The sequence below is a fragment of the Mustelus asterias genome, unplaced genomic scaffold, assembly GCF_964213995.1.
Source record: "Mustelus asterias unplaced genomic scaffold, sMusAst1.hap1.1 HAP1_SCAFFOLD_2260, whole genome shotgun sequence".
NCBI classification, from domain to species: Eukaryota; Metazoa; Chordata; class Chondrichthyes; order Carcharhiniformes; family Triakidae; genus Mustelus; species Mustelus asterias.
In genome coordinates, this window is record NW_027592205.1 from 46918 (window position 1) to 60727 (window position 13810).

At 51.1% G+C, this 13810-nt stretch overlaps 1 protein-coding gene across 1 annotated transcript; it reads right to left on the minus strand.

Moving 5' to 3' along the window:
• Positions 1–1889: 1889 nt before the first annotated feature.
• Positions 1890–11712, minus strand: LOC144489511 (X-ray repair cross-complementing protein 5-like; the record flags this gene model as incomplete). Its single annotated transcript, XM_078207376.1, has 5 exons — positions 1890–3237; positions 6047–6133; positions 8203–8303; positions 8676–8805; positions 11551–11712. Coding segments are annotated over 5 exons (683 nt in total), but the record flags the coding sequence as incomplete, so codon positions are not given.
• Positions 11713–13810: the final 2098 nt, after the last annotated feature.

Consider the following 13810-nt stretch of genomic DNA (forward strand, 5'->3'; position numbering starts at 1 on the left):
AGCATGGCCAATCCACCTAACCCGCAGACCTTTGGACTGTAGGAGGAAACCCACGCAGACATGGTGAGAATGTGCAAACTCCACACAGTAACCCTGGCTGGGAATTGAACCCGGGTCCCTGGCGCTGTGGGGCAGCAGTGCCAACCAGTGTGCCACTGAGTGACTGTGTTTGAATCATAGATCTCGATGCTGCCCTGAAACCAGACAATGGTCAGAATTGATGTTCCATTGGGGGAATGGCACCATTGACAATGCAGCATCCCCCTGGTATCGCCCTGCAGTGCCAGCCTAATGTGCCCAAACCCTGGAGCAGGGTTCTGTCAGCAGACTCCAGTCCCAAAGTGAGAGTGCGATAAATTAATACTGGCTGAGCCTGGAGAGAATCACCCCCTCCCTCAGATATGACAGATAAATGCCACGATGGGCACAGTGGTTGGCACTGCTGCCTCACAACGCCAGGGACCTGAGTTCGATTCCTGGCCTGGGTCATTGTCTGTGTGGAGTTTGCACATTCTCCCCGTGTCTGCGTGGGTTTCCTCCGGGTGCTCCGGTTTCCTCCCACACTCCAAAGATGTATGGGGTAGGTGGATTGGCCGTGCTAAATTGCCCCTTCGTGTCAGGGGGACCAGCAGGGTAAATATGTGGGGTTATGGGGATAGGACCTGGGTGGGATTGTGGTCGGTGCAGACTCGATGGGCCGAATGGCCTCCTTCTGCACTGTAGGGATTCTATGATTCTCATGATAATGGAGCTTCAGAATCACACTGGGCGGAGTTTGCCCCTCACTGTCGTGACACTGAATCCAGCTGCCGCTGGGTAATCCCAATTTCCCAACAATAGCCGTATCAGAAAAACAGAAACAGATTCTCAAATATTTTACTTCAACAAAACAGTGAATTATTTTAACTTCTCGACATTATGAAGTCCTGACCCGTACACAACCGCTTCTTTAAACAGTTATCTTAGAAACATATCAATGGAAGATTTCCTCCTGGGAGCCATACTCGTTGCTCGGGTATAATCACCAGCGGCTGCATGTCTTGTCCTCAATATAGGAGGTGAACATCATTACTATGGAACTCGAAGGAGGAAGCTGCAGAGGTGCTGCGAGGGAGCTGCAGCGGTGCTGCGAGGGAGCTGCAGAGGTGCTGCGAGGGAGCTGCAGGCAGTGCCGCGAGGGAGCTGCAGGCAGTGCCGCGAGGGAGCTGCAGGGGTGCCGCGAGGGAGCTGCAGGGGTGCCGCGAGGGAGCTGCAGGGGTGCCGCGAGGGAGCTGCAGGGGTGCCGCGAGGGAGCTGCAGGGGTGCTGCGAGGGAGCTGCAGTGATGCTGCGAGGGAGCAGCAGTGATGCTGCGAGGGAGCTGCAGTGATGCTGCGAGGGAGCTGCAGTGATGCTGTGAGGGAGCTGCAGGGGTGCTGCGAGGGAGCTGCAGTGGTGCTGCGAGGGAGCTGCAGTGGTGCTGCGATGGAGCTGCAGGGGTGCGGCGTGAGAGCTGCAGTGATGCTGTGAAGCAGCTGCGATGGGGCTCTGAGAGTGATGCTGTGGAACTCAAGGCAACTATGATGGAGCTCTGGGGAAGCTACAAAAAAATGTTCAGAGTATGGTTCAATTAAACACTGAGTGAGCAATGGTGGTGGTCTGGAGATGGTGATGTGGAATCTCAGGACTCTGAGGTCCGAGAGAGGAAGTAAATAAGAAAGAGCGGGATTTTACAGACTCACTCGTCCTGAAACCGTAAAATCCCACCCGAGGTCAACGGACCTTTTCGCGTTCCGCCCCTCGCCCGCTCCGATTCCCGTGCCGGGCGGAACGGGAAAATTCCGGCCATAGAGTTTCGAGAAGAAAAACACACAGGAGCGGCAACAAAACAGGCAGGAAGTACCCAAAAAAATCATCCCCAGTAAACTCTTTAATCTTGTCACTTATATAAAAATACAGACAGCCAAAATCAGGATTGAAGGTTGGTTAGCGTGCGAGGGAAATGCGAGAAGAGATGGTTTGTATTTGATTTGAACTTTTCACCTCAGAGCAACCCTAACTGCCTTCACCCAGAACAGGCTCGAGGGGCTGAATGGCCTGCCTCTGTTTCCAGCGAGAGATTACTGATCTGATACGGTAACTGTTCCCATCAAAGCGAGGTCCCAAAACCTCGTTATTACTTTGTACCGTTGTTAAAGAAAAATCATAGAATCCCTTCAGGGCAGAAAGAGGCCATTCGGCCCATCGAGTCTGCACTGACTACAATCCCACCCAAGCCCTATCCCCGTTACCCCACATATTTACCCTGCTAATCCCCCTGACACTAAGGCGCTATTTAGTATGGCCAATCCACCCAGCCCGCACATGGATCTTGCATGTTTAGGTTAACCTTTGCAGCTCCGTGCTGCCTATTTCTCTCTCCACTCACTAGAACTACAAGTGTAAAGAGCGTAGCCAAGGGTCAGTATACTACCCTTGGGCGGTGCCAGCTGGTTGTTAACAGGTACCTTTCTGCCATAAGCAAGTCCGGGGCTTCCTCACCAACCCCCCGGTAAAAATAACAGGGAGGAAAATAATATTCAGACGTGGCAGTGACTTTCCCAGGACTGGGTTTTGTTGGAGGTGAGTAGGTGACAGGTGGCCTGTAAAACACAAAGTATAAAATAAACTTGTGACAAATTCAACAGGTACAAAAATATCCCGGGGGCAGATTTCTGAGTTCCTTGTCAGCGAGGTGGCCTGTATATCCTGGAGGCCTCGGAAGGAGAGCCTGGGCTCTCCTCATTACGCAGATGGTCGGAATCACGGAGTCAGAGCAAGTCCTGGTTCTGTTATATTTGGATCAGAGCTGATTCGGATACTGGCTGCTCGCTGCGGTGGGGCGGTGGGGGGCGGTGGGGTCACAGTTTGAAGGTTCCTGTGATGTTTTGATTCATTTGGGAAGGCCAGTTGGGTCTTTTCCCCGGCTAAACCCGACAGTCTCCGCTGCTCGTACACAACCCGCAGCCCCCCCCCCCCCCGCTCCCCCCCAGGCCATGGCCTGAATTCCACCGCGGTCAGTTCTCAGCGAAGTGACCGGTGATGGCGTCGATCAGCTCCTGCTTCTTGCTGCCCCTCAGCCCGTACTGTTTACAGACCTCCTTGAGCACCGGCACGGTCAGCTTGCCCAGCGTCCCGCTCCGCAGGTACTGCCTGACCTCCTCCTTCCCCAGCGACACCTCCACGTTTGGCTTCTTCTCGGCTCCCCCGGCTGCGTCGCCTGATCACAGAGAACAGCAGTTCATTCTTCAGACAGTCACCGTGACAAATCTCCGAAGTACCGAAGACAAACAATGGCCCCACTCTTGAATATTCGGCTAATAAGAAACAGCACCGTGCAATTCCACTTCAGTTAATTATGGCTCGGGTCACTGCCTGTGTGGAGTCTGCACGTTCTCCCCGTGTCTGCGTGGGTTTCCTCCGGGTGCTCCGGTTTCCACCCACAGTCCGAAAGATGTGCTGGTTAGGGTGCATTGGCCGTGCTAAGTTCTCCCTCAGTGTACCCGAACAGGCGCCGGAGTGTGGAGACTAGGGGAATTTCACAGTAACTTCATTGCGGTGTCAATCTAAGTCTTACTTGAGACACTAATAAATAAAATTTACTTTTAAATTTACTTTACACCTGTTCATTGTTTATAATTTGGAATTACATTTGGAATATTGTGTGCAGTTCTGGTCACCTCACTATAAGGATGTGGAAGCGCTGGAAAGAGTGCAGAGGAGATTTACCAGGATGCTGCCTGGTTTGGAGGGTAGGTCTTATGAGGAAAGGTTGAGGGAGTTCGGGCTGTTCTCTCTGGAGCGGAGGAGGCTGAGGGGAGACTTAATAGAGGTTTATAAAATGATGAAGGGGATAGATAGAGCGAACGTTCAAAGACTATTTCCTTGGGTGGATGGAGCTATTACAAGGGGGCATAACTATAGGGTTCATGGTGGGAGATATAGGAAGGATGTCTGAGGTAGGTTCTTTACTCAGAGAGTGGTTGGGGTGTGGAATGGACTGCCTGCAGTGATAGTGGAGTCAGACACTTTAGGAACATTTAAGCGGTTATTGGATAGGCACATGGAGCACACCAGGATGATAGGGAGTGGGATAGCTTGATCTTGGTTTCAAATAAAGCTCGGCACAACATCGTGGGCCGAAGGGCCTGTTCTGTGCTGTACTGTTCTATGTTCTATAAGGGACAGTAAAACAATAATCATTCTGGAGGAGCGGGCATCGCTGGCATTTATTGCCCTTCTTTAGTTGCCATGAATAGGGCAGTTTTGTGTGGGACTTGCCAAGTTAATTCAGAGAACGTTCAGCTGTCAGCCTCATTGGGACTGGAATCACCAGGAGGACAGGCTGGTAAAGACAGCAAGTTTAAAGTTTATTTATTAGTCACAAGTGGGCTTACATTAACACTGCAATGAAGTTACTGTGAAAATCCCCCAGTCACCACACTCTGGCGCCTGTTCGGGTAACACTGAGGGAGAATTTAGCACGGCCAATGCACCCTAACCAGCACGTCTTTCGGGACTGTAGGACGAAACCGGAGCACCCGGAGGAAACCCACACAGACACGGGGAGAAACGTGCAAACTCTGCACAGACTGTGACCCAAGTCGGGAATCGAACCCGGGTCCCTGGCGCTGTGAGGCAGCGGTGCTAACCACTGTGCCGCCGTGCCACCCCCTTCCATAATAGACATGAGCTCGGTCGTTGGATTTTTCTGACAATCTGACAGGTTTTGGGGTCACTTTTACCGGGAGCTACTTTTTATTGATCAAGTTTTAAAAAACAAACACTAGCTTAGAATTCTCAGACAGTCATGGTGGGCATTTGAACCCACATTTTCCCTCTGGATTTGAATACCGCTGCAAAAACAGAGGCGTGCTGTCAAAGCTTTTCATCTTGCACTCATCAGGACAGACACAAGAATGCCAAATTTCAAAGGGAGTAACAATTTATACTCCACGAAAAAAAGGGTGCTGATTGGTCAGCATATCGATTTTGATTGGTTGAGGTATTGCCATGGTGGGTGCGCCAGGGAACTATTGACCCCCCCCTTCCCAAGCTTCTATTTAATTAAAAAAGGCAGTGCCTGGACATGTTCCTTTTGCCTGTAGAGGACAGGTCCCTCCATATGAATACACGTAATTTCTAGCAGGCGTAAATGGGCCACATTACGAGCCCGACTGATAATCTTTAATTGCTGCTCTTTGAAATTTGATATTCTTGCATCTGTCCTGTATAATAAAACCGCTATTTGTTCCCTGGATTATCTACAGTGGTCCACCCCAGAACCCTGAGGCCGAAAGCAGTCAACAGAATTGTTTGGAAACTCTGAGGAGCAAGTTGGGTACCTGCCAGCCACCAGAACAAGGAGCTGAACCTCCACAGTTGTGTGATGTTAAATAAAGGTTGGAAGGTTGCTTTGCCAAAAATCAATGGGCAGGATCCCCATAAAACCTTTCCTCAGGAAATAACTAACAGGGAGGAACGATAAAGTGAATTCTGGAGGGCTGTGGCATACCTCACGGGCTGGTTTCTACAGAAGTGAATGCACCTTCAATATTCTTGCCACGTATAGGGGAATTCTTGGGCAGGAAGCACAAATTTGAACTGAGTTCACAGGCATGAGGAATGATAAACTGCGGTGTTGAGTTAATAGTGCTTTGTTTAACTCTAAAATACAATAAAGTTTGTTTTTATTTGAAAAAGTTGAAATCTAGTGACGTAGTTCTGTCAGTTAATTATGGTCAGTTAATTCTTTATAAATGTTCCTAACAGGGTTGTAATAAATTACAGCGGCCACTACACTTCACTGACTGTAGTGTTTTACAATGTCCTGAGGAAAGGCGCTAAAGAAATGCAATTCTTTGTTTCTTTTGGCGACCAGCTGGTTCAGTTCTGAGAGAATTGAGCAGAGATTTCCGTGTCCGTGTGGCTCACTTGTACCCCAGGCGGAGCATTTACTGACACAACGTTTAATTTGCTCCCCTTGCCGCAGTACTCACTGAGCTTCCTCTTCTGTTGGCTCTTCTCACCTGGGTTATAGCCCGGGGGATAAACCAGCTCCAGGAACTCCTCTGCCAGCTGTCCGATTCCCCTGTCCATAACATCATTCTTTGGCACTGTGTGGGGAAAAGACGATTTCCCCTATTACGCTCCTCTATCAAAGTCATTTATTTGCACCTCTCCAGCTTCCTCTCTCCCCCCCCAGCTTCTCCCCCCACGCTCCCTCCAGCCCCCCCCCCGCCCCCCCACGGCTCTCCCTCTCCAACCCCCCTTCTCCACCTCTCTACCTTTCCTCCTCCCCCCCAGCACCCATCTCCCCTCTGGCTCCCCTTCTCCCCCCGGTTCCCACTCTCTGCCCCCCAGCTCCCCCTCTCTGCCCCCCAGCTCCCCCTCTCTGCCCCCCAGCTCCCCTTCTCTCTCCCCCAGCTCCCCCTCTCTGCCCCCCAGCTCCCCCTCTGTGCCCCCCAGCTCCCCCTCTCTGCCCCCCAGCTCCCCACCTCTGCCCCCCAGCTCCCCCTCTCTGCCCCCCCAGCTCAGAATCACAGCATCCTCCAGTGCAGAAGAGGCCCTTCGGCCCACCAAATCTGCACTGATGCATGAAATGCCCTGACCTGCCCACCTAATCCCACTTGCCAGCACTTGGCCAATAGCCCTGAATGTTATGATGTGCCAAGTACTCATCCAGGTACTTTTTAAAGGATGTGAGGCATCCCGCCTCCACCACCCCCCCAGGCAGCGCATTCCAGACCCTCACCACCCTCTGGGGAAAAAACCTTTTCCTCAAATCCCCCCTAAACCTCCCACCCCTCACTTTTAACTTGTGTCCCCTCGTAACTGACCCTTCAACTCAGGGGAACAGCTGCTCCCTATCCATCCTGTCCATGTCCCTCATAATCTTGTTCACCTCGATCAGGTCACCCCTCAGTCTTCTCTGTCCCAGAGAAAACAACCCAAGCCTATCCAACCTCTCTTCATAACTTAAATGCTCCGTCCCAGGCAGCATCCTGGTGAATCTCCTCTCCACCCCCTCCAGTGTGTTCACATCCTTCCTATAATGTGGCGACCAGAACCGCACACAGTGCTCCAGCTGTGGCCTCACCAAAGTTCTATACAACTCCATCATGACCTCTCTGCTTTGTAATCTATACCCCGATTGATAAAGGCGAGTGTGCCATATGCCTTTTTCACCACCCTATTAACCTGCCTTTCCGCCTTCAGAGATCTATGGACAAACACGCCAAGGTCCCTTTGTTCTTCGGAACTTCCCAGTGTCAGACCTTTCACGGTATACTTCCACCCTCTCCCCACCCCCACTCCCCATCTCCACCCCCCCCCCTCTCCACCCCAATTCTCCCTCCCCCCAGCTCCCCCTCTCTCCCCCCCCGCAGCTCCCTCTCTCTCTCCCCCAGCTCCCCCTCTCCCCCCCCAGCTCCCCCTTTCTCCCCCCAGCTCCCCTCTCTCCCCCCAGCTCCCCTTCTCTCCCCCCCAGCTCCCCCTCTTCCCCCAGCTCCCCCCCAGCTCCCCTCTCTCCCCCCCAGCTCCCCCTCGCCCCCCAGCTCCCCCTCTCTCCCCCCCAGCTCCCCCTCTCCCCCCAGCTCCCCCTCTCCCCCCCCAGCTCCCCCTTTCTCCCCCCAGCTCCCCTCTCTCCCCCCAGCTCCCCTTCTCTCCCCCCCAGCTCCCCCTCTTCCCCCAGCTCCCCCCCAGCTCCCCTCTCTCCCCCCCAGCTCCCCCTCGCCCCCCAGCTCCCCCTCTCTCCCCCCCAGCTCCCCCTCTCCCCCCAGCTCCCCTGTCTCCCCTCCAGCTCCCCCTCTCCCCCCAGCTCCTCTCTCATAATCAAGGACCCCACGCACCTCGGACATTCTCTCTTCCACCTTCTTCTGTCGGGGAAAAAGTCTGAGGTCACGTACCAACCGACTCAAGAACAGCTTCTTCCCTGCTGCTGTCAGACTTTTGAACGGACCGACCTCGCATTAAGTTGATCTTTCTCTACACCCTAGCTATGACTGTAACACTACATTCTGCACTCTCTCCTTTCCTTCTCTATGAACGGTATGCTTTGTCTGTATAGTGCGCAAGAAACAATACTTTTCACTGTATGTTAATACATGTGACAATAATAAATCAAATCAAATTAATTCCTTTTGCTGCTGGGCAGTGGGTACGAGCTGTACAGCAGGATACTCACGTGTCAAATCTTCAACTTCTTCCGGTTCCTTCAAATCGAGGGCCAGTGCCTCCAGATTACAGAAATGCCGCTGAATAACCGGATTCTCAAAGCTCTCAGGCCTAATCCAGAGGGATAGAAATGGTCACCATTTTATTTTAAGGAGAATTTGCAGAAATTTCCTGTTCATCTGCACAGGGGAAATCATAGAAATCCTACAGTGCAGGAGGAGGCCATTCAGCCCGAGTCTGCACCGACAACAATCCCACCCCAGGTCCTATCCCCGTAACCCAATGTATTTACCCCGCTAGTCCCTCTAATCTACACATCTGGGTCACTGAGGGGCAATTTAGCACGGCCAATCCCGCACACCTTTCAGACTGTGGGAGGAACCCGGAGGAAACCCATGCAGACACGGGGAGAACGTGCAGACTCTCCGCACAGACAGTGATCCTCTAAAGGCGCAGAAAGTATCGCTGGAACCTCCGACTGACCTGTATTTAAACCGGAGCTTCTGCACCACTGATTTCATCTTCTCGATCTGATCCTCGCTGGCCACTCGCTTCTCCGTAAAGCCGATCTTCCTGACATCGTCGGCGTAAGGCAAATAAATCAGGTGGAATCCTGATGGGAAAACGACGGAAAGGTTTTGTTTGTACCAGGAATCGGTGAGCATTTCACACGTCCACTCTGCCCGACTCAGGAGTTGCGTTTGATGGGATGACCTGGGATGAACATTCGCGTTTTTGCAGAAATCAGGTCAAAGCTACGACTAGTAAAGTTTTAAAGTTTCAAAGTTTATTTTATTAGTGTCACAAGTAGGTTTACATTAACACTGCAATGAAGTTACTGTGAAAATCCCCTCGTCGCCACAATCCTGTTCGGGTACACTGAGGGAGAATTTAGCACGGCCAATCCACCCTAACCCGCACGTCTTTCAGACTGTGGGAGGAAACCGGAGCACCCGGAGGAAACCCACGCAGACACGGGGAGAACGTGCAGACTCCACACAGACAGTGACCCGAGCTGGGAATTGACCCAGGTCCCTGGGTGCGTGTGTGAGTGGGGATTGCAGCTCCGTGGGGTGGATTCTTTGTGTACTTTAATGCTTTTCAGCATGACAGAAAACTGCGGTCCCCACCTCCCTCGGAGGTGGATGTTAACGACCCTGTTTTGAAGAGCAGCAGGGGAGTTTTCCTTGGTGTCTCGGCCAGTATTCATCCCTCAATCAACATTGCTTAAAAAACTCTGCCTATCGTCAGGTTACTGTTCCCAGGGAGGAAACCACAAGTGAAGACCCACGTCTAAAATCACTGCACTGCCAATGTAATGCAGGGCTACAGCGATGGTAAATGATTCATTGAATGACACTGCATAGAATCCATTCAGCCCATCATGGCTATACTGGCTCTTTGAAAGAGCTTATCCAATGCGTCTCAAGAGCCTTCTCTTTCCCCCAGCCCTGCAATCTTTTCCCCTTTATAGATTGGATCAATTTCCTCTCAGCAGTTATTATGTAATCTTCAATTTTCATCCATCCACTGTAACATGTATCCGCTGTAACTCTGAACTATAGAAATCTGAAGTTAGTTCATCTGAGTCCAAGCCCAGGCTGTGGTGCTATCTTTCTCTTACGTTGATCTTTCTCTACACCCCGAGCTGTGACTGTAACACTACGTTCTGCACACTCTCCTTTCCTTCTCTATGAACGGTATGTTTTGTCTGCATAGCGCGCAAGAAACAATACTTTTTACTGTATACTAATAAATGTGACAATAATAAATCAAATCAAATATCTGGTTTCAGTTCCTCTCTGCATTGGAGCTGCACACAATCAGCCAGGCTCCACTGTGTGTATATATGTGTGTGTACGTGCGGTGTGCGCGTGTACGTGCGGTGCGCGCGTGTACGTGCGGTGTGCGCGTGTACGTGTGGTGTGCATGCGTACGTCTGGTGTGCGCGCGTACGTGTGGTGTGCGCGCGTACGTGTGGTGTGCGCGCGTACGTGTGGTGTGCGCGCGTACGGGTGGTGTGCGCGCGTACGTGTGGTGTACGCGCGTACGTGTGGTGCGCGCACGTACGTGTGGTGCATGTGTGTACGTGTGGTGTGCATGCGTACGTGTGGTGTGCGCGCGTACGTGTGGTGCGCGCGCGTACGTGTGGTGCGTACGTGTGGTGCATGCGTGTACGTGTGGTGCGTGCGTACGTGTGGTGCGTGCGTGTACGTGTGGTGCGTGCGTGTACGCGTGGTGCGTGCGTACGTGTGGTGCGTGCGTACATGTGGTGCGTGCGTACGTGTGGTGCGTGCGTGTATGTGTGGTGCGTGCGTGTACGTGTGGTGCGTGCGTGTACGTGTGGTGCGTGCGTGTACGTGTGGTACGTGCGTGCGTGTACGTGTGGTGCGTGTGTACGTGTGGTACGTGCGGTGCGTGCGTACATGTGGTGCGTGCGTGTACGTGTGGTGTGTCTGTGTACATGTGGTGCGTGTGTGTACCTGAGATGTGTGTAAATGTGTGCTATGTGTGTACGTGTGGTGTGTGTACGTGTGGTGTGTACATGTGATGAGTGTCCATGTAATGTGTGTACGTGTGGTGTGTGTACGTGTGGTGTGTGTACGTGTGGTGTGTGTACGTGTGGTGTGTGTACATGTGGTGTGTGTACATGTGATGAGTGTACATGTGATGAGTGTACATGTAATGTGTGTACGTGTGGTGTGTGTACGTGTGGTGTGTGTATACATGTGGTATGTGGTGTGTGTGTGTGGAAGGTGAGTGGGGGTAGGATAGGCAACAGCTACGATGCCCTCCATAGACAAATAGTGTGTGAATAATTATCATATGTGGCCACGCAGAACAAAGAACAATACAGCACAGGAACAGGCCCTTCGGCCCTCCAAGCCCGTGCCGCTCCCTGGTCCAAACGAGACCATTCTTTTGTATCCCTCCATTCCCACTCCGTTCATATGGCTATCTAGATAAGTCTTAAACGTTCCCAGTGTGTCCGCCTCCACCACCTTGCCTGGCAGCGCATTCCAGGCCCCCACCACCCTCTGTGTAAAATATGTCCTTCTGATATCTGTGTTAAACCTCCCCCCCTTCACCTTGAACCTATGACCCCTCGTGAACGTCACCACCGACCTGGGGAAAAGCTTCCCACCGTTCACCTTATCTATGCCTTTCATAATTTTATACACCTCTATTAAGTCTCCCCTCATCCTCCGTCTTTCCAGGGAGAAAAGGTGCCAGAGATTCTGTGGCACTGGTGTGACCATAACTCAGTCAGAAAGGAGAGACTGAGGGGGGGAGAAAATTGCAAATCAAGTGTACTCACCCAGTCAGTGAGCGATCCGAGAGAGACAGTGTCACTGACCTGGAGGGATGGTCTGCACTTTCTGATCATCCAGCGCCTCCTCCTGTGGGACCAACGCCACAAATCGGGGTGGGGTGTTCCTCCGGGGAGTGTAGCGGCAAACAGCATACACGTCCTTCTCCAGGCACTTGGTGAGCAGTGCGCTGAATAAAGTGGTGCTTCCTGTTGGGAATGTGACACATAAACACAGCTCAGAACAATAAGCACCTGGCACCAGGGCTGGCCCAAAGGCTGCTGGAAAGGACCAGGGGGGCTGACCTCTCTGAGCTGCTTAGCAAGTGGCGACGATAAAGTCAAATTGTTACTTCATCCCCTATAACACGATAGAATTCTTCATCAAGGTGGACAGTCAGGTAGTTGATTTTGAGACTGGGGTCCTGAATCTTAATAAAGGAAACTACGATGAATATGAGGCACAAGTTGGCTTTGATAGATTGGGAAATGTTATTTAAGGGGACGATGGTGGATCGGCAACGGCAAACATTGAAAGAACGATTATTTAATCCTGTCTGGCACAAAAATAAAACTGGAAAGGTGGCCAAACCAATGCTTACAAGGGAAATTAGAGATAGTTAAAGGTCCAAGGGAGAGGCATACAAATGATCCAGAAAAACTATAGACGAGGATTGGGACAGTTTATAATTCAGCAAAGGGACTAATTAATAAGGGGAAAATGGAGTACGAGAGTAAGCTCGCGGGAAACATAAACTTTGACCGTAAAAGTTTAGAAACATAGAAACCCTCCAGTACAGAAAGAGGCCATTCGGCCCATCGAGTCTGCACCGACCACAATCCCACCCAGGCCCTACCCCCATATCCCTACATATATACCCACTAATCCCTCTAACCTACACATCTCAGGACACTAAGGGGCAATTTTTAGCATGGCCAATCAACCTAACCCGCACATCTTTGGACTGTGGGAGGAAACCGGAGCACCCGGAGGAAACCCACACAGACACGAGGAGAATGTGCAGACTCCACACAGACAGTGACCCAAGCCGGGAATCGAATCCAGGCCCCTGGAGCTGTGAAGCAGCAGTGTTAACCACTGTGCTACCGTGCCATCCAACTTCTATTAGGTGTGTGAGGTGAAAAAGATTGTTAACGGCAAACTAGGTCCTTTACAGTCAGAAACAGGGGAATTTATAATGGGGAACAAAGAAATGGCTGACCAACTAAATACATACTCTGGTTCTGTCTTCACAAAGGAGGACACAAATAACGTACCAGAAAAGTTGGGGAACACAGGGTCGAGGGAGAGGGAGGAACTGAAGGAAATTAATATCAGTAGAGAAATGGTGTTGGGGAAATTGAGATTGAAGGCTGATAAATCCCCAGGGCCCGATAATCTACACCCCGGAGTACTTAAGGAAATGGCCTGAGAAATAGTGGGTATATTGGTATTCATCTTCCAAGGTTCTATAGCCTTTGGGACAGTTCCTATGGATTGGAGGGTAGCTAATGTAACCCCACTATTTAAAAAGGGAGGCAGAGAGAGAACAGGGAATTATAGACCAGTCAGCCTGACGTCGGTAGTGGGGGAGGATTTAATAGCAGAGCACTTGGTAAACAGCGGCTGGACAGGACAGAGTCAGATGGATTTACACGAGGGGAATCATGCTTGACAAATCTACTGGAATTCTTCAAGGATGTAACTAGTAGAGTTGATGAGGGGCAGCCAGTGGATGTGGTTTATTTGGACTTTCAGATAAGGTCCCACATCAGAGATCAGTGTGTAAAATTAAAGTGCATGGGATTGGGTAGTGTATCGAGATGGATAGAAAACTGGTTGGCAGGCAGGAAACAAAGAGTAGGAAATAAACAAGGTCTTTTTCCAAATGGCAGGCAGTGATTAGTGGGGTACCGCTGGGATCAGTGCTGGGGCCCCAGCTATTCACTACATATAAATTAATGATTTAGACAAGAGAACTAAATGTAATATCTCCAAATCTGCAGATGACACAAAGCTGGGTGAGCTGTGAGGAAGATGGAGAGATGCTTCAGTGTGATGTGGACAAGTTGAGTGAGTGGGCAAATGAACAGCAGATGCAGTATAGTTTGGAGAAATGTGAGGTTATCCACTTTGGGAGCAAAAATGGAAGGCAGATTACTATCTGAAAGGCCATAAATTAGGAGAAAGGAATGTGAAATGAGACCTGGGTGTCCTCATGCACCAGTCGCTGAAGTTAAGCATTCAGGTGCAGCAGGCGGTGAAAAAGGCAAATGGAATGTTGGCCTTCATAGCGAGAGGATTTGA